Raw genomic sequence first — 20,770 nt, forward strand, 5'->3', positions numbered from 1 at the left:
TTCTGTGGGGATTACAGACACATTCCACAAATATTTATATCAGTCAATAGATATTTATTTGGCACCTACTGTGTGCCAGGTGCTAGAAAAAGAGCAGTGACAAAACAGACAAGATTTCCACCCTGCTTACCTTCTCCCCCACATGGTAGCTGGGGAGACACAGCTTCATTTTAACCACAGAAGCCTCCAAGTACTTTTACACATACTGGTGGTATTATCCAGATTTTGCAGATGAGAAAACTGCAAATGCAGAAAGTGTGGGCTGAGAAGATCAGTGGCTGAGCAGGGGCCAGGACCCAGCTCCTCCAAGGGTCTTAGGTAGCGGCCCTGAGGGCTTCCTGGAGGAGTAGGTGCTTGTGCGGCATCCCTCGGGGCCTCAAGGCCTGGCAGGAGAGGTTGGGACACGTCCACCACAATATGAGCAGCAACAATTTCAGGAAGGCCTTGCAGAGGTCAGGGCCTCTTGTTCCCCAGGAATGAGGCCCAGCCAGAGCTTTAAATACCCCATGCAGCCCAAAATAGCCCCCATTGTCTTGGCCTGCAGCTGGGGAGATCCAGGAGAATCCTGAGGGAGGCAGACCTTGGAGGTGGGGAGCAGGAGGAGGTCTCCAAGCACTTCCCTCTAGGGTGCGGGTGGTGTTTTTGTGAAGACTCTTCCATTTGGCTCCTGCAGGAAGGCCTGCCTTGTGGAAAGGGTGGAGCAGCTGCCTAGACTGCGTGAGCAACGTGCAGCCAAGGGGGGAGCCTGGTGGGTGGGGGACTCCCAGAGAGGGCCATGTGCCCAAGTGAAGGTGCTGCTTTGTACCGCAGGGATGTGTGTGCTTTGGCCCACTGGGCCCTCCTCTGTGGGCAGGCCTAGCCAGGTCCCCTGCCCCGGGCCTCCTGGCACCCTCTCCTGCTCTGGCTATTTTGGGCACTGGCTGTGTTCAGGCATGGGGAGGGATGGATAATCCTGCCCAGACCGAGGATGCTGGGGGCGCTCCCTGGACCACCATTCCAGCCTCTTGGATCTTTGAACACTATGGCCTCTGCCCCTGACCTCATTGTCAAAGGGTCATGGTCAGTGGACTCCAGTGGGATGCCGCCCCCCCCCCCGCCCCCCCGGCAAGGGTAAAGAAGGGTGCCAGATAAATCTTTACCCTCAGGGCATTCATGCTGTCAGTATCAGGAATAGTTGTGCTGCTGCTTCTTTTTTTTTTAAATTAATTTACTGTATTTTTGGCTGTGTTGGGTCTTTGTTGCTGCGCGCGGGCGCTCTCCAGCTGCGGCGAACGGGGCCCACTCTTCGTTGCGGTGCGCGGGCTTCTCATTGTGGTGGCTTCTTTTGCTGCAGAGGATGGGCTGTAGGCGCACGGGCCTCAATAGTTGTGGCACGTAGGCTCAGCAGCTGTGGCGCACAGGCCTAGCTGCTCCGCGGCATGTGGGATCCTCCTGGACCAGGGCTCAAACCCGTGTCCCCTGCATTGACAGGTGGATTCCTAACCATTGCGCCACCAGGGAAGCCCAGTTGTGCTTCTTCTAAGCAACGGGTTTGTTTTTACCTACTGGGACACAGAATCCAGGGACCGGTCAGGTTTCCTTCTTCCCACTGGCCACTGGAAAACTTAGAACCTAATGCATTGTCACTTTCCCAGACCTCCAGAATTGAGCACATGCTTCCCGCCTACTCGTCTCACTCCAGTCCAGGCCTGTCTGCTGTAATACAGTTTTGCTTATGCATCTTTAGTTGGTTTTCTCTTGCTGTTACGTGTATATCTTTGTTAGCTGCTTTGAGTCTTTCTGGAACAGGGTAGTGGGGGAGGTGTAAACAGGTAAATGACAATGATGAAGATGGTAACCCTTCGCTGGTCAGTTTCCTGAAGTCTGTTCCTTATGGCTTGGTCCTCACTTTGTAATTCCCTCCCTGAGCCCTGCTGTCTCTGCTGGTGGGAGTCACAGCCTAGAATTTTAGAATTCTAACATTTCAGGGTTTCAGAGTCGTAAAATGGCAAAGCCAGAAGGAACCTTTGGGATCGTCTAAGCTGAAAACTTTTAAACTTATTATTAAGCAGTGCAACCCTTGTTTACATCAAAATAATGGTATTTTGGTTAAATACTATTATATTTTGATAAATAACAGCAAACACCTATAGAGCCTCCACCATGTGGTAGCATTTTACAACACCCCTATGAGGTAGATACTATTATTATAAATTATCATGCCCATTTTACAGCTGAGGAAACAGAGGCACAGAGAGGTGAAGTGACTTGCTTACAGCTAACCAGGGACTGAACCAGACATATTATGTAGAAGGTCAGAATATAAAATGGGAAAAGATGGAATTTGTTTGTTATTGAAGTGAGTATTTGGGGGAGTGGGCCCAAACTCTACCTGTTCCCCGCCCACCCCCTGAGGACAGACTGGAAAACAGTGATCTAGGCCTACTGCGACATTTGACAAGGGAGCCTGAGGCCCAGAGAGGGGAAGGGACTTGCCCAAGACATCGGGGTGAGCTGGAAGCCCATTCTCCATCCCTCATGGCCCGCCTGCTGCCTGGAGGACCACCAACCCCTCCCACCTCCCCTCGCCCCCAGCAATCCCCGTCCCCATCTCTGCACTCAGCAGCTGAGCCCTCCCTTGATCACTCTGCTCCCTTTGTCTTTGGGCGTGGATACCCTGGGACCTTCTCCTTGATCCTAGGGCACTGGGAGTGACCAGGTGCTGGGCTACCCTCCTTGTCCTCTCTGAGGGACTCATCTTCTGAGAGGGCAGCTGATGGCCAGGGAGGGAAGGAGCAGCTCCTGTCTGGGTTTTCTCACCCCAGGAGAGAGCATATCCTCCTGCCACCAGCTAGCTGTCACCTGGCCCACTTTTCCTTTGTCAGCACTTCTCGTGTGGCCTTGGGGCTTTTCTGTCTTCAAAACCCCTGTGGTGGTGGCTCATAGCTTACGTCTAAAGCCTTCCTTTGGGAGAGCCAGTGGGCAGCTAGCTGAGGGAAAGGTGGATGTTTGGGTGGGTGTTCCCAAAGTATGTTCTGTGGAACCCTAGTCCCATGAGGTCTGCATGAAGAAAGGGTTCCAAATCAAGCACATTTGGGAAACACTAACTAGTTGTCCCCCTTCCCTCATCGTGGTATTTGGGACATTTAGGACTTAGGGAACCAGCTCAGCTTTGTGCAGCCAGCCTTCCCCAGAAGTGTTTGTCTGCAAGACCTTCCCTCATACCTATTCCTGTCCAGAGTTACTGTGCCCTGGAATGGACATTAGTCATGAGGAAAGGGGACGGGGGCGGGGGGGGGGGTGCTTCAAAAGGAAAGGGCCCTTCCTCTTATTTCCAGCTCTGTTGCCCACAGGCCTATCTTCAACCATGGGCTCGGCCCTGCCTGCCCCTCCTCCCCCTCCAGGAAGCAGATGAGGAAAGCCCCGGGGGCAGGGGGAGCTGGCCCTTTTGGCTGCAGCTGTTGGGCTGCCATTCCAGCCTGTTTTTTCCTGTTGCCGATGCCCACGGGAGCAAGCAGGAATGGAGTCACCGAGGCCTGGCTGTCTGGCTGCCTTGCGCAAGGCCCTGGAGCCAGAGCTGTGGGCCTGCTTGCCTCTGAGATCCCCGCCCGTTCCCTGGGATGCTGGTCTGGGCAGCGGGCAGGTCTCTCCTCAGTGACCGTGGACAGCTTCTTGTGCCCCCAGAGATGGGCCTCCTGGCTGCAAAGCTCCAGGTGTCAGAGATGGCAGGAGGCGGGCTCAGGTAGAACAGAGTTCCCTGTTTGGAACCAGGCGTCTGGCTTCAGCGTCTCTGTGGCTGTGGGCAAGTCACCTTTCTAAGACTGTCTTTTGATTTGTAAACCCCATTCATTCATTAATTTAACAAATATTATTGAGCATCTCCTGTGTGCCAGGCACTTGTAGGGGCTGGGGATTCAGCAGTGAACAAAATGGACAAAGTCCCTGGCTTCACGGAGCTGATGATAAACATGTAAAATGCAGGGTAGAATTTAAGTGGTGAGGTCGTCTGAGGCAAAGTAAGGGAAGCGACAGAGAGCCAACTATAACGGATTCTGGACCTGGGATATAGTCGGGGTGGGTCTCTCTAAAGGTGACATTTGAGCAAAAACCAGAGGAAGAGGAATGTGTACACCTGGGGGCGGTGTCCCAGGCAGGGGACACAGCAAGTGCAAAGGCCCTGAGGTGGGTGGGGGCTTGGTGTGTTTGAGAACTGTTGAGACAAATGTGGCAGGGAGTAGGGAGGGCACAGTAGGAGAGGAAGTGCAGAGGTCTGTATAAGTATATACACGTGTGTGTAGGTAGATCACACGGGACCTGGTTGGCCATAATAAGGGCTTTTTCCCTAATTCTTTGGTGAGTCGAGAGCAGTTGGAAAGGCCTAACCTAGTCTGTTCAGGCTCGTTGTTAGTGGTGTCTCATTTCATTGAAAATGTGTGGAACACTCCCCGCATCCTCCCGTAGGACTGGCACTGTGCTAGGGACCTCATTCATGAAATATGTGGGTCATGACCCCAGAAGGCATGGGCACACCCGACCAGGTTGCTGTGGCCTCGACGGCCCACAGGCACACCAGTGTTCCATGGCCAGAGAACCTGAGGACCGAACCGGGCTGTGGGCAGGAGGCAGGCACGTGAACACCACAGGCGCTGTTGGCACCAACAGTACTTGGTGGATAACGTTCAACCCCTGCGGACCTTCTTGCTGGGCGGCCCAGCCCGGAAGCTGCCACTCGGCCACTCCCACCACAGTGGCCCCACCTGGCACATGGGTGGGGCAGAGACATTTCCCAGTAGCTTCCTGCTTCCTCCCTGTAAGCGGCAGGCAGCGCACTCAGCACCAGGGGAGACCCATACTTGGGGTGTAAGAGCAGGAAGAGAGTGTGGGGACTCCGGGGGCACTGGGAGAATTGGGCTCTGTGACCAGCACCATGACAACAGCACAAAAAGGGGCACTGCTCTTTAGTGGAAAAGCCCATTCAGGGCTGGTTTCCTTTGATCCTCTGCCACCTGGCACACCATGTCCCACTGCACCAAACTTCTTCCCGTCCCTCAGCCCACCTTCCTTCTGCCTGGTGCATACTCTGTCTCCCTTCTCCATCCTGCTTAGGCAAAATCGTCTTCAAACCCAGCTGAATTGTCATTTCCTCTGGGAAACCCTCCCCAACCTCCGCCCAGCCTCGCTAAGTGGGGCGGACCCTCCTCTGGGCTCTCCCAGCCTCTGTCCTTCCTCTGCAGAGTTCTCTGCACACTGTGTTGTCATCAGTCGGTTTCGTGGTCTGTCTCCACTAGGCACACGGAGCTCCGTGACCATCTACTTCCTCATTTTATCCTCAGGGCCAACACCTATTAGATGCCCAAAAAGTAGAGGTCAGAGTGACTGGAATTGAACCTTATGGGGTAGGTCTGATTGATGACCCTTTTTTAACAGATGAGGAAGCTGAGCCCACCCAGCTAGAAAGAGGCTGAGGTGGCCTAGGTTCGGGGCTGTGCACCCTCTCTGCCCCACCGGTCGCATCTCTCTGAGACGCAGGGATAAATTGCTCTTGCTTGGCCATGGCTGTAGCAGACCCATTCGGGCGCCCGCCCCAGCTACATTAGAGGGGCCTTCAAGGCAGAGCCCGGGTCAGGTCTACTTGCGAAAGAGCCAGACAAATTCAGGGTCTTTGGCCGCACTTCCCAAAGCAGGTCACCCCTCATTCTACTTGTCTCTCTCAGCAGCCCCAGGAAGGAAGCAAACAGAGCAGGGTTCTTTGCTTTGGGAAATGTGGCCAAGACCATCTTTATCACCGAGAGAACTGAGACCTGGCAGGATTGTAATGCAACGGCAAGGTGTCCAGGATGGATTTCAGGGAGTGTGTGACTCAGTCCCCTGCTTCTCTTGGGATGAGGTGTTATGGCCTCGATTTTACCAATGGGGAAATGTAGCCCAGAGATAATTCTGGTATATGCTAGCTGTGTGATCTTGGGCAAGTCCTTACTTTCTGTTTCTGAACTTTGCTTTCTTTTGTCAAATGGGCTCATTCCTACCTCAGGGTTGTTGGGCACGTTCGTTTGTTCATTCATTCATTCTTTCACCATGCCACCTAATCAACAGATTTTTAAAAAATATTTGTTTATTTATTTATTTACTTTGGTCGCTCCAGGTTTTAGTGGCCGCACGCGGGATGCTTTAGTTGCAGCATGCGGACTTCTTAGTTGCAGCATGCATGCGGGATCTAGTTCTCCAACCAGGGATCGAACCTGGGCCCCCTGCATTGGGAGCATGGAGTCTTACCCACTGGACCACCAGGGAAGTCCCTCAATCGGCAGATATTAATTGAGCACCTACTATGTGTTGTCTGTTCTGAAGATGCAGCAGTGATCAAAACATAAAAATCACTGTCCTGTCCTCCTGGTGCTCTGGCTCACATTGACTGAGATGGCTGCAGTTTGCTAAAAGGGAAGGGTGTTGAGGAGCTTGTCCAGGGTCACATGGTGAGTTTGGGGCAGAGCTGGGATGAGAAGCCCCAGGCCCCAGCTTCCCACTCCCTTGGGCAGGGTTGAAGACCCTGACTGGGCCTCAGCGCTCCCTCGGGATGCTGGCTGGAATGCTGCCTTTCCAAGTTCCAGGCCATGGTACAGAGGGCAGGGGTCAGAAGGAGGGGCCTGCTGGCAGCTGTGCCTCTGAGCTAGCACAGGGGCCCCACTTTCAACCTGGATTTCTGTTGCCTTAGCTGTGTGTACTTGGGCAGGTGACTTGCCTTCTCTGAGCCTCTTTCCTTATCTGAAAAGTGGGGGAGCCGCCAGTGTCTGCCTTGTGAGGTTGCGGGTTTGCGTGAGATAAGCCTCGTATAGACCTTATCTCAGCGTCTGCACGTGGTGAGCACTTGGTGAGCCTCGGCCGTTCTCCTTATTCGGGGGATCTGTGTCCTTCCCGGCCACCTGGCTGGCGAAGATCCTGCCGCCTTGGGAGCCCAAGTGTGGGAAGCTGGCAGGGCTCCCGAGTGGCACGGGCAGTGCAGGCATCCAGAGGAGGCTGCGGCCGCCTCCTTTCCGGCCCGGCGCCCCTCTCAGCCTGCCAGGGGATTAAAGGCCTTTTGGCCTTTGTGTTGGGCCCTCCCGCCCCTGGCAGTTTGCACAACAAAGTGCTGCTCCGACAGATTCCTTCCCCTTTGCCGTCTGCTGCCCGTGGACAAGGTACCCAGCAGCCTGGGGGTGGGGCATGGCACCTTGACCCTGTATCTGGGGCCTGGGTTGTAGCAGAGTGTGGGGAGCACTTGTGGAGTTATCTGGGAGCCTGCGTCACAGCAGAGTGGGAGGAGGAACTTGTCTGAGTTTGGGTCCCTCCCTGGAGATTCGGGGGCCTCAGGTCACGCTTTTGCTGGTCCCTCCGCCTTGGGTGGGGGAGGGGGCAGAGTCTGTGCTGGCAGAAGGCAGGTGGGCAGGCAGCGGCTCGTTTGTCCCCCACCCGCACGCTGTCTCTGGATTTTGATGGAGTGAGCTCACTCCAGGCAGCTGCAGCCACCCTGGGGACTGCGGTACTCAGGCCTTCCTGCCCAGCTGTGGGGTGGTGGAGGGCTCAGCCCCAGGCCTGGACCATGGGGAGGTGGGGGGAGGGCATGGGCTGGCTGCCCAAGACATGGGAAGAATGTCTCTGGAAAAGCCCAAAGTCCCCCAGTCCTCCCAGAATCAACCTCAGAGCAGGCAGACAATTTGAGCCTTGAAACCACGCTTCACCCCCAGCCAGGGCCCCACCCAGCCAGCCCGCCCAGGGCCTGGGCAGCAGAGCCAGACCCCTCCCTTCATCCCAGACCGGAAGGTGACCCTAGGCCCGAGCCCAAATCCCAAGCCTCCGTGCATCACTTCATCACCCTCAGCCCTTCACCCCTACCCTGTACCCCTGCACGGTACTAACTCTAATGCTTATGGAGCACTAACTGTATACAAGGTACCAGGCTGATGACTTACGTGCTTACTCCCATTTACACAGATGACCCTCTCCGAGCCTGCAACATGGAAATAACAGTTATAAGTTCACAATCCCTTAATTGAGACCCTTGGAGTCAGCCATGTTTTGGAATTCAGAAGTTTCCAAACTTGAGAAAGGTGACATAGAGCATATGCCAGCTGTGATGTGACATCCTCGGTAGAGTCTGGGGCAACACCCCATAATCAAACACATTAATATTGCTGCGGCAAAATGTATGACTGTTGACCCTAAGTGGAGTGGATAAGCTATTAATAGCTTCATGTCAATTTAGGTCAGGACTTGACAGCAAATGAGCTTGCTATAAACTTACTAAAAAAAACAAAACAAAAAAAACCACTCTTGGTTTTCGGAGCTCCTTGGATTTCCCTTATTGCAGATGAGGGATAGTGGCCCTGTAGTGCCAGCCCTCCCGGGTTGCTGTGAGGATTAGTTGAGTATGTTGAGGACAGGGCCTGGCACGGGGAAAGCCCTCCGCGGACAGTGACCATTTTTATGGTCGTCTCTTCACTTGCCGCTGTGTCTCTTCCTACAGCTTTGATTTTAGCAGCGCCGGAAACTCTTGTCTATACACGTAACCTCCACAAGACCCACAATCCTCACTTAAAAACTCCTTTTTACCTTTTTTTTTTTTCTTTCTTTTTTTGCGGTACGCGGGCCTCTCACTGTTGTGGCCTCTCCCGTTGCGGAGCACAGGCTCCGGACGCGCAGGCTCAGCGGCCATGGCTCACGGACCCAGCCGCTCCGCGGCATGTGGGATCTTCCCGGACCGGGGCATGAACCCGTGTCCCCTGCATCGGCAGGCGGGCTCTCAACCACTGCGCCACCAGGGAAGCCCCTAAAAACTCCTTTTGAAAACCCCACACCCCATATCCACTATCTGTATCTGTACCTACCCCTGTACCCCAAAACCTCTGCCTTCTATACCCCTCGCTCATGGCTTGACCTTTCACCCCCACACTCTTCCCAGACATCCTTGGCTCCTTCTGCATCCTCACCCAGGCCAGGAGAGGAAGGCGCGGCCGATGTCCCCGGTCCCCAAGGAGCCTTTGCAGGACTTGGACCTGGAGCTCCATGTGCGACTTCATCCTCACTGGAGGGCCTGGATCCAACCCAGCCTCTGAGAGTGGGTGCCTCCCAGAAGTGCCCCGTCTGTTTGATATCCTGCCTGTCTGGTCCCCCCACTGCCTCACCCTGCCTGTGTTCAGGGAGCGCCTGGCCATTGTGTGGGGGGGGGCACTCTGCCCACACCTCCACCGCACGCAATTGTTCCTAGCAGTCTAGAACAGTCCTTGGCCTGTGTGAGTCAGCTGCCCCTCCTTTCCTTCACCAGGAACCTGCAGGGTCTGGAAAATCCCCTTCTCTGTTTGACTCCTTCCTCTCTGACCCAGGCCTGCCCTCTGGACCCCTCCTGTCTGGCCCCGCCATCCGGCTCCAACGCCTGCCTGAAGCACTGGGTTCCTCTGGAAGGAAGCAGGGCTCCCTCACAGCCGGAGACAGGCTGCAGCGCAGGAAACCTGGGTTCTATTTCTGCCTTTGACCTTGGAGCCACTGATGGCCCTCCTTGGGACCTTAAGCACCCACTGTATGGGTCCAGGACGCTGCCAGCTCAGGCATCCCATGAGCCATCCTGGGAGCTGGTCCGGTTGGGGATGGAGACTGGTCAGCCCTGGGCCTCCTGGCCCTGCCCACTGCTTGGGCCTCATGGCCAGCCCAGAGGCCCAGCTCCAGCCCCATGTCCTTTCCTGGGGAGCAGGGGCTTGGGGTAGGGAGCTCAGAGGTCCTGGGACAGTCCTGACTCTGCCAGCCAGTGGGGGCCATCGCACCAGCTCATCCATCTCAGGGGGTCATTGTCAGGTTCAGATGACACTGAGGCTGAGGAAATGCCCGGTAAACTGGGAATTGCAGTTGAGAGGCTATGCGGGAGTGACTCTCAGTGACCTCAGTTGGTTCGTCTCTTCCACAGCCTTCGTTACAGAGGTGGTGTGGCACGGTGGTAAGGACTTAGCTGTTGGGGCCAGACCACCAGGGTTCAAATCCCAGCTCTACCCTGTGCTAGCTCTTCAAGCAGGTTCCTGACTCTGCTCCATTTCCCCATCTTTACAGTGGGGTTACCTAACACCTGACCTGGGTTAACACCTACAAAATCCTTAAAGGAGTGCCTGCTGCATAGTAAGTGCTCAGTAAATGTTAGTCCACGTAGACCCTGGACTTTCCAGCTCTGAATCCAAATTCCCTTCTATGGTCAAGGCCTAAGACTTTTTTGTGCTAAGCAGAAGTCCTAAGCTCTTTTGTGCTCTTTCTGGAAGCTTCTTTCCAGCCTGGCTTCATCTCCCTTCCTAGATGTAAAATACAGCTGTTAAAACCTTTTGATCTTCAGCTTTCCACAAGTGAAGTCTCTGCACTTGCTGGCTTGTGCCTTGCTGCAGGCCCTTATCTGACCCCAAAGCCTCAGGTCCTGGGGTAGGGACTGCGAGCAAGGGCAGGCTGGCATGCACAGAGACCATTTCCTGGGGTCCCTGGGGTGGAGGGGCTTCGGTCCAGGACCCGCCATGCTCTGGATTCTCTCCTCTCACTGCAGATGTGTGTTCCTAGCATTTTTTCCAAGTTGAATCTTTGCTATTTCCTGTCCATTCCCAAGCCCCGGTGGCCTCTCCCTCCCTGGGAGAAGCTCTAGACCTTGCTTACCACCAGGATTTTCCTTTCCAGACAGCAGTCTGGTGTCTAGGGGGTGCCAGGAATCTCTGTGCACCATGCATGCCCTCCACAGCCTTGCTTCCATGGGGAGGGAGAGGGGGTGGCAATGACACAAAGAGAGCCCTCCCCAAGTGGGGAGGGTCCTGCCCCTCTAACCTCCTCTGCCCAGTGTCAGTGCCCCTGCACCAGCCCTAGCTTCACTCCCCTTAGGTCAATCAGGGCCTTCTCAGGACCACCCCTGCCCCCAACCCAGTGGGAACATTGCCCTCTACCCCTACCCAGGGGAGGAAGGAGAAACCCTGGTAGGGGGCTAGTCTTGTGGTTCGTAACCCGTGAGTGTCAGAATCCCCTGAGCATGCACGACTTTAACCCTCCCAGCTGGGGTGGGGAGAGTCTGACTCAGCGGCTCTGAGAAGGAGCCCAGGAATCTACTTCTCACCAGCTCCTTGAGGTTCTAAGGCTTATTCCTGGATGCAGACCTCATGGGCATGGCCCAGAGGTCTACTGGCCACCCAGGGCTGGAATGGGCACTTGTCCAGAGGGAGAGGGAGGGGAAAGAAGGAACAGGAGGGACTTCCCTGGTGGTCCAGTAGTTGAGACTCTGCGATTCCAATGCAGGGGACGCGGGTTCAATTCCTGGTCGAGGAACTAAGATTCCACATGCCGCGCGGTGTGGCCAAAAAATAATAAATAAAATACATGTGAATTCAAAAATATATATATTAAAAAAAAAAAAGGAACAGGAGGAGGGATATGCCCGTGGATTGTGTGGGGAAGGGCTTTAGGGGATAAGACACGGGCAGTGCAGACATTACGCAAGGCTTGGTAGCACTGCAAACACAAAGATGACCAATTGGCACCCAGCCCCTCCCCCCAGGGAGCTCCCAGCCTGGGAGGGAGATGCATATAGACTGCTTGAGGGTGGGTGGTACCTTCAGAACAAGTCATGTTCAGGAAGCAGCTAGAATTAATAGGTGATGACACTTTTGTCCATTCGTTTATTCAAGCATTTATTGAACATGGAGTGCTGAGAAGGTGGAGATGAGCTCATCACAGGCCATGCCTTCAAGGTGCTGTCATTCCAGTGGAGGTACAGGTCATTACAGTGTGAGCCCTGGAGGGCCCAGAACCCAGCCTAGGGGCAGAGGTGGCTGGAAAGGCCAAGGAGTCATGACAAAGCCTCCCAGAGGAGATTTTCTTTTGAGTCATATTTATTGAGGTGTAAATTACATACAATAAAACATACCCACTTTAAGTGTACAATTCAATAATGAGAATGAGTTGTATATAACCAGGGGACCGTTACTCCAGAAGGTTTCCTGTGCCCCTTCCCGGACAGCCGCACGCGACCCCTGGCCCCAGGCAACTACAGACCTTCTGTCGTTACAGATTACTTTCCCCCGTGGGTCTCACATGAGCGAGATCTTATGCTGCGGAGTCCTCTGTGTCTGGCTTCTTTCGCTCCGCATAATGTGTTTGAGATTCCTCCATGTTCCCAGGCCTATGTGGAATTTGTTCCATTTTGTTACTGAGTAGTTAGAGGAGGTGATGTTTAGGTGAGTTTCGGAGGATGAACTGGAGTTAGCCAGGTAAACAAAAGGAGGAAGGGCATTCCAAAAGAGGCACCAGCTGAGAAAAGGCCAGAGGCTCCAAGACATGCGCTGTGTGAAGTTGGGGAAGCAGGGAGGGAGAAGGATTGGCTGATTCTCTGTTTTTCTTCTTCTCTTTGGCCCTCTCTGCTGCTGCCACCACCTTGTCTAGCCAGTGAGGGCCGGGTTTGGTGTTCACAAGTGAGACTATTTCCTTCTGGTCAGGCTGGGCTCCCCAGATAGGGCTGAGGCCAGGGCAGGCCTGAGACACTCGCGCCAGGCCATCTGGGGCTGGGTGTGTGAATCCATGCACTCTTGTGCTTGGGGGCTCTGGGGTTCCCTTGGGCTCTGCTGGGTTTGTTTTGCTCTAAGTTATTTTGTAAAACTCCTTTGGAAACACCTCAATCTTGTCTAAGTGGAAAGAGGCCTTCGTTGTCCGCACCCATCCCCAAGAAAGGCAGGGGTCATGGCTGCGGAGGCCCTTCTGCGCCGGCCTGCAAGGTGCGGGGTCCGAGCCGCCCCTCTGTGGAACGGGAGCCCGAGGTGGAGCTTGTGCTGGGCTCAGCTGCAGCCCGAGGTCACATGAGTTGACACCGCGCCTGACCTGCCCCCGTTCAGCCCAGCAGCTGGGCTCCACCCCCGCTTCTGGGTGTGCAGATGATCCTGTCAGTGTGCCCACAAGTGCCAGAGCTGATCTCCAGCGTGGCTGGAATGTGTTCCCTGTGGCCTGGAGAGTTGGAGGCCACACCAAGGCAGAAAGAGGTGGCCAGGACCGCTGGGGCGGGGCGCAGGGGGCTGCTGTCGGCGGCAGCAGCTTCAGTTGACCTCCCCTCCATTTCTGCTTCTGTCCCCCATCCATGCTGCCCCTGGCCACCCTGTCGCCTGCCCACATCCCCCATCTTTGCTGGCCCCGGCCACCCTTTACCTGCCTGTGTGTCCCTGTCCACTAACTCATGTCCTGGATATCACTTGCCTTCTCCAAAGAGAGAAGAGTCGTCACTTACAAAAGTGATTTTAAGTTTGTTGTCGGGACTTCCCTGGCGGTCCAGTGGTTAGGGCTCCGTGCTTCCACTGCAGGGGGCACGGGTTCAATCCCTGGTCGGAGAACTAAGATCCCACAAGACGTGCAGCGTGGCCCAAAACAAACTTATAAGTTTATCTGAGGATTCATGCAGGGGCTGATGAGATTTGGGGAAACTGAGTCAAAAACAATGGTACAGCCCCAGCCTCACTGTCTTCGCCAAACCGTGTCTGATTTAACTGCCGGAGGGCCTTGGGGTGGGACTCTGGCCCCCCCCTTGAAGTGAGAAGAGGGGTCCTGGGCTTGGCAGGAGTTGGAGAGTTTGACACAATTGCTCGTGTGGTGTCCCACAGGTAACCTGCGGGCTGAGGGCATATGATGGCTTGTCCCTGCCCGAGGATGCAGAGACAGTCACAGTGGGCCGTGCTGGCTGGAGCTATTCAGACCTTTCTGATGATGAGGACTTCCTGGCTGATGAGGCCTCCGGAGGTGAGCAGAGGGTTCTGGTGGCTGGGAGTGGAAGGGGTAGGGACGGAATTGGGGTTCTTCCCACCGGTCCTTAAAGAGGCTCCAGGATGCTTGCCCAAGGTGGCACCTCAGGAGATGGACTAAGAAAGATATGGAAGCAACCTAAGTGTCCATCAGCAGATGACTGGATAAAGATGTGGTATATACATATACAATGAGGTACTACTCAGCCCTAAAAAAGAATGAAATGTTGCCATTTGCAGCAACATGGATGGACTTGGAGGGCACTATGCTAAGTGAAATAACTCAGACAGAGAAAGACAAATACTGTGTGATCTCACTTATATGTGGAATCGAAAAAATACAGCAAACTAGTGAATGTAACAGAAAAGAAGCAGACTCAGAACTAGTGGGTTACCAGTGGGTACAGGGGAGGGGAGAAGGGCAATATAGCGGTAGAGGAGTAAAAGGTACAAACTATTAGGTGTAAAATAAGCTACAAGGATATGTTGTACATCATGAGGAACATAGCCAGTATTTTATAATAACTATAAGTGGAGTATAACCTTCAAAAATCGTGAATCACGGGAATTCCCTGGCAGTCCAGTGATTAGGACTTGGTGCTTTCACTGCCGGGGGCCTGGGTTCGATCCCTGGTCAGGGAACTAAGATCCCACAAGCCATGCGGCACAGCCAAAAACAAACAAAAAAAAATTGAGAATCGCTATATTGTATGCCTGTAACCTGTATAATGTTGTACAGCAGCTATACTTCAATTTTTTTTTAGTTCAGAAAAAAAAGAGGTGGGCTAAAAGCTGCGTGCGTCCTGAGCCCTGGTCCCAGTGACCGCAGGATCCTCCACTTAAAACTGTGTGACCCGGGACTGGTGGCTGCTTCTCCTTATAGCCCAGATTGAGCAGGACCTAAGGGGAGGGTGGTGGGCAGTGCACAGTGGAGGATGATTACGGCCCCCTACTCCACTTCCTCCCATTCTCACCTAGAGGCCAGTCTGACCTGGCGCCACCCACCCCATCCCTCCTGGTCCACACCCTCTCTGATGGAGGCTTCCAAGCTGGTTACAGGCCGGCCCTCCCTAAGTGTGGAGAGGAGGCAACAGCTGTGTTTTCATGACCTTCCCCACCGTGTGCCAGGTGCCCAGAACAGTGCCTGACACCCAGTAGGTGCTCAACAAAGATTAATTGTTGCTGAATAAGTCTCTCTTTTACTTGTAGATGGTGTGGGCAGCGGGGACCTGGGCAGCGGGGACTTCCAGATGGGTAAGTATCTGGGGGCATCGCACAGGCCCCCATCTTGCCCCCGGGGAAGCCCCAGAGTAGGTCTTTCCAGCCACAGAGGCGGCATCTCCTGGACTGAGGGCCTTGAGGGCTCCTTGTGCCTGCCATGGGGATGCTCTCATCCCCGCTGAGTGACAGTTGTGTGCCTTGGTTGGCCAGTCCCTGCAAGGTTGGGTATGGACAGGTTCTGTGCCTGCCTGTGCTGGGAAATGCCCGGTTCTGATAGGGACTGAAAGTCAGCCACTCAGCATTCAAAGCCAGATTCTCACCTCCCTGGGTGGCTCAGCTGTGGAGTCCTTCCCCAGAGCCCTCCTTGGGGGTGAATGCTGCAGAGTGGGGGACCCCAGGCAGGGGTGGGCAGAGAGAGGGGACTCTGTGGCACAGGCATTCGGGTAAGCCAAGAGCTGGACCTGGGAGGGAACCTGCCTTAGGTCGGGTCACCTGCTGGGAAGCCGAAGTTCCTGGGTTGGGGAAAGAGGGTTGGGCTTCCTGGAGGGAAAGGAATCAGGCCTCCGTCAGCTGCCCACTCTGCCAGCACTCCAAGTGCACAGCCAGAGCAGGAGCTGGCCCAGCGCTGGGACCGGGGCTTCACAGTCTCTGTTTCCTCCCACCCTGGGATTCTGGTGAGAGAAGGAACTACTCGGGACAAAGCCATGCGGTTCCTGCTGCCTTCTCTGGGAGCCAGTGCCTGGGCACAACGTGATCAGGGCCAAGGATGGAGCTCAGCTCAGAGTCACCACTGGGCGGCCCCGCTGCATCCCTGTGCTGCCCACCCCAGCAGGCCTGGGGCGAGTCTGGCCTGGGTCCCTCCAGGGACGGGGTTGCCTCCCTACGGCTGGAGTATCAGAAGCATCCCAATGCCAGAGGGTGGCATCCTAACCGGGCCAGTATGGATAGGAGGGTTGACCCCTGGGTGGCACAGTCCTGACTGTGACCTCCCAGCACCTGGGACGCAGACAGTGCCTGAAGCTTTTCCATGTGTAGGTCTCTGCAGGGCTGCAGATGCCTGGGAGCTGGGTGGGGCCTGTGTGCGGGTGTCAGGTGGGCCCCATGCACACAATGCTCACCCCAGAGTGGTCTCTGCTGATGCGTCTCTGGGAGCTGCCTCTTGCCAAGCCAAGTCTGCCTGCTGCGGCCCTGGGCCAGTCCACCCTGTCCCTTCAGAAATATCTAGAGCCCCTCCCAGGGGGCTGCTCACAGCAGCTCCACCTGCTTTGAGTGGTCCTTGCTAGCCCACCTCGTCCCATGAGAAGCAGCTATGAGGGCGAGGGAAGCCAGAGGTGGGGGAAGGATGGGGATGGGGGGCAGCAGCTGGGGAGGGCCCAAGGGCAGGGCAGGAGCCTTTCCTTGTAGGTGGGGCTGATCTGTGGGAAGATGTGGGGCCTTAGGCCCTCCAGACCCAAACGCTGGCACCAGCCCGCTGCCCCTGGGGCAGGTCCAGGCAGCTGGGTTGCATCTCAGCCCAGGGGGCATCAGATAAGTCTCCCTGATTCCCAGGGTCAGGGTGCCTGCTTCAGCCTTGCCCAAGGGCAGGTCCCTCCTAACTCTGGTGAGCAAGGGCCGTCCTGACCATGATGGGGCCGTGCCTGGCCACCCCTTGACTGACCCAACCCCCGACCCTGGAATGTCTGAGACGGCTCCTCCCTCACCCCTTCCCTCGGGCAGGGTTGCGGCTCCCCTTGGCTCTGTCCCAGCCCTGACTGCCACCCCCAGGCCAGGACCCCTCCTGGACAGCTCCTGGCTCTGCCTCCCCACCTTGGGAACCCTGCCCACCTCCCCTCGTCCAATCTTTCCACCTTCTGACTGTCTCTTTGTCTGTCCTGCTGACAAACTGTCTACATGTCTCCCCTGTTCCCTCCCTCCCCTGCCTTGGGCCATCTCTTTCCTACTCTGTGTGTCTCTGTCTCACGCTGCCTCTCTCCCTCCACCTCTTGGACTTGCATCTCTGCTTCCATGTCCCTCTGTCTTTCCATCTTTTCAATCTGCCTTTGTCTCGTCTTTTCTCTCTCTCATTCTCGCCACCACTTTCTCTCTGTGTCTCTGCCTGTATCTATCTCTCTGTGTCTCTGTCTCCTTCTCTCTGTCTGCTTCATCTCTTTCTGTTTTCTGTCTCCATCAGTCTCTGTGTCTCTCTGTCATTTCCCCCCTCTGTCTCTCCCTTTGGTCTCGCCACCTCCCTGCTGTCTCTGCCCCTCCTCACCTCCCTCTCTGCAGGCCCTGGGCCCCACCCCGGGCCACCCTCCCGTGGCTGGTGTGATGGTCTTGGAGCCCTAGGAGGAGTCGCCTTTCCCTCTCTCCCTCCCCCTCCTCTCTCCCAGCTCTTCCTCTCACTCCTTTGTCTTCTTTTCCTCCCCAGCCTGCGCTTGGTCACACTTGAAGGTCAGAGGCACCTCTCTGCAGGGTCTGGGGCCAGGCCTGCCTCTGTCCCCACCCAGCTGGCCTCACCTTCTCCCCTGCCCCTGCCCAGGAGGCAGCCAGGCCCCAGCCGGGCACACAATCTAAGCACAGTGGGCCGGACCCCTGGTGTAGGCAGGATGGGTGCAGCAACCCCTCGGGGAAAAGGCTAGGGCCTCGGGCCTCGCTGATCCTGGGGACCCAGAGGGACTGGGCTGGGGTTCGGGGGCCCAGGTGTGTGGGGGACGAGTTCTGTTGAGCAGGGACTGGGTATCGAGCGTAGGTGGGGTAGTTGGCTCCGGGGCTGGGGGTGGTCAGGTGTGCGTCCCCCACCCCACGCGGGGTGCCGGGCAGCTCTGGGCCTCCCGTCCCTCCAGCCATTGGCTCCAACTGAGCTGTCCAGATGGGGTCAGATGAGGGCCAGCGTGGAGCTGGTCAGCCAGGCAGGCGCCCAGAGAGCACTCCCACCCCAGTCTGCATCATTCCCACCAGCACCCTCAGCTCTGGGGGCTGGTTCCTGAAACTCACCTTCTGCCCCAGCCCTCGGATACCTGCCACAGGGAGGCCGCTCAGGGTGGAAAAGGGGTGTGCTCATCCTGACCTGCCCCTGATCTGGGAGAAGGCAGGGGGTGGGGTCAGGTTGGAGGGTCCGTGCCCTTCCCAGGCCCTAGTAGAAAGGGGCTTTGTGGAGCCTCAGCCCCCTCCCCCAGCAGCGGGCACATTCCTGGGCAGAGGCCTGGCCCCCTCGCCCGCGCTGGGCCGCAGGGCTGAGGCCAGGGGCCAGGGTGGGGGACTTTCAATGGGCCTCTGTGCCAGCTCACAAGAGGCCTCTGTGGCCAAGCTCGCGGCCCTCACGCTCCAGCCCACGGGGCCCCGCCCGCCCAGCACCCAGGAGCCCAGCCCAGCATGGTCCCCGTGCTTCAGCGCAGGCAGCGCTGCCCTCACAGGCACCTTCTCTTGGTGCAGGAGTTCCCTCCGGCTGCTTGCTAGGCTGCCGTCCTGATGTGCCCAGGACTTGCTCCGTGAGCCGCAGAGGGGGAGGGTCCAGGCGCAGAGGGCGTGTGCACCTGTGGACCTGCCGGACAGAGTAAAGGGGAAAGAGGACAGGCCCAGCCAGTGCCACTCCCTGCTCTGCTGCCCACACGCTGATTGTCACTTCTCAGAGCCCACTTCTGCCTCAGGCACAGCTGCTGTCCCCTGTGCCTGGAGTGCGCTTCTCTCAGAGGCCTCCCAGTACCTTACTCTCTGCCTTCAAGCATCCCCTTTGCGGAGAGGCCTCCCTGGCTGCCCTGGGGAAGTAGCGAGCTACCCCCACGCCAGCACGCCCGCTCCCCCAGCCCTTGTTTTTTTCTCCCTCATAGTCCATATATTTCTTGCCCATTTGTTCTATTTCCTTTCTCCTCCCCCTGGAAAGTGATCTTTATGAAGTTCGCTGCTATATCCCTTGCCCCTAGAACACTGCCAAGCATATGAAAGACCTTCAGTATAGATTCAATAAAGCAATGAATGCCTCTCTCAGATGGGAAGAAATAAAACCAAATCCATTCCTTCAGTTTGTCTTAAAGACCAGAGATAGGGGCTTCCCAGGTGGCGCAGTGGTTGAGAGTCCGCCTGCCGATGCAGGGGATACCGGTTCGTGCCCCGGTCCGGGAGGATCCCACATGCCGCGCAGCGGCTGGGCCTGTGAGCCATGGCCGCTGAGCCTGCGCGTCCGGAGCCTGTGCTCCGCAACGGGAGAGGCCACAGCAGTGAGAGGCCCGCGTACCGCAAAAAAAAAAAAAAAAAAGAAAGAAAGAAAAGACCAGAGATAATACAGCTAACGCATGCAGCCCCTAGTGTGAGCCAGGTACTGCCATAAGCATTTTACATTCATTATCTTATTTCATCCTCCCAACAGCCCTCTGGGGTGGGCACTACTATCGTCCCTGTTTTATAGATGAGGAAACTGAGGCACAGGGAGATTAAGTAACTTGCTTAAGGTCACAGGGCAATTTTATTTTAATTGTAAGTGGAAATTTTGCTCCAGAGGCTGAGCTTTTAACCACTAAGCTATACTGCCTCTCATATAGTAATAGCTCATATTATATTGCCCCTACTATGTGCCAGGCTCTGATCTAAGCACTGTGTGTGCGTGTGTGTGTGTGTGTGTATGTGTACATATATATGATTCATTTGCAACTCATATTTATAACTTCTATTATGAACTCTGAACATTATGAGATTTAATGTGCATAAAGTGTATATAGTAGGTGCTTAATAAACAAGAGTTGTAAGTGTATGCTCACCCCAATCTGCTATGAATTTATTCAGCAATCACTTATTAGGCACCTCCTCTGTGCCAGGCTCTATGCAAGCACTGGGGTACAGGGTGAATGAGATCCGAGGTTTCCCCCCATCAAGTTTATAGTCTAGCAGTAGAGAGAAAGATGACAGCAGCTCCTGATTCCCTAGCACTTGCTCTATGCCAGGCGTTGCATCTTCGTGCACAGGGAGATGGCCTTGTAAGCATGATATCGTTTATTCCCCACAGCCACCAGTGTGGTAAATGTAATTAATATGCACATTTGACCAAAAGGGAAACAGAAGTTCAGAGAGGTAAGGTCCATGCCTGATGTGTGGCTGACCTCAGAACCCACGATCTTTATGACGATGCTCTGGCAGGATCTGTGCCACGTGGGGTAGCAGGTGCTCTGATGGGAGAAGCCAAGGGGCTGGGGGACCCCCAGAGGAGAGGCCTCTACCCAGTCAGGGTTGGGAAAGGAGGGCAGCTCAGGCAGTATTCTTGGAGGAGGTGATGACTGAGCTGAGCCCTGAGGGTGATGACTGGCATGAATGGGGGGGGTGGGGAAGCATGTCATGGTCACTCTCGAGTAATTTCTGTGCCAAAAAAAAAAGGGGGACTCCCCTGGCGATACAGTGGTTAGGACTCAGTGCTTTCACCGCGGGGGGCCCGAGTTTGATCCCTGGTCGGGGAACTAAGATCCCACAAGCGGTGCGGCGCGGCCAAAAAAAAAATTCTGTGCCAGGTCCTCCTCCTCTGGAAGCCACCCCTTCTTACCCAGCCTTCCTCTGAGCCAGTGGAGGTCTTCTCTTCTGCACTATCACTTGGTATCTGGATCGGGCCATTTTCCCTGTTAGTTGAAGCCATTCACTCAAGGGTGGGGCCTCTTCTTTGATCCCTGGGCGGCCTGCCAGGGTCACTGCAGCACGTGCTCCTACAGGTAGTGCTGGGCACAGCTGTGGGCACACAGGTGTCAGCCTCAGCGAGAGGCCTCTGGGGACCATCCCCCCCGGTTCCACCCACTGGCCCAGCTGCCTGAGGCCACTACCTGCCGGGCTGGGCCCCTCATAGTGACCCCCCC

The 20,770-nt window shown here is 55.7% G+C and overlaps 1 protein-coding gene across 17 annotated transcripts in view; it reads left to right on the forward strand.

The window, feature by feature from the left end:
• HSPG2 (heparan sulfate proteoglycan 2) overlaps positions 1-20,770 on the forward strand; it is a 102,554-nt gene that overhangs the window by 21,817 nt on the left and 59,967 nt on the right. For all 17 annotated transcript variants that reach the window (XM_033433206.2, XM_033433213.2, XM_033433216.2 and 14 more), the window contains exons 2-3: positions 13,605-13,740; positions 14,952-14,996. In XM_033433206.2, the coding sequence (XP_033289097.2) occupies positions 13,605-13,740; positions 14,952-14,996 (181 nt within the window). The remainder of the gene's footprint in view (positions 1-13,604; positions 13,741-14,951; positions 14,997-20,770) is intronic.

Source organism: Orcinus orca, chromosome 1 (genome assembly GCF_937001465.1).
Source record: "Orcinus orca chromosome 1, mOrcOrc1.1, whole genome shotgun sequence".
Lineage (NCBI taxonomy): Eukaryota > Metazoa > Chordata > Mammalia > Artiodactyla > Delphinidae > Orcinus > Orcinus orca.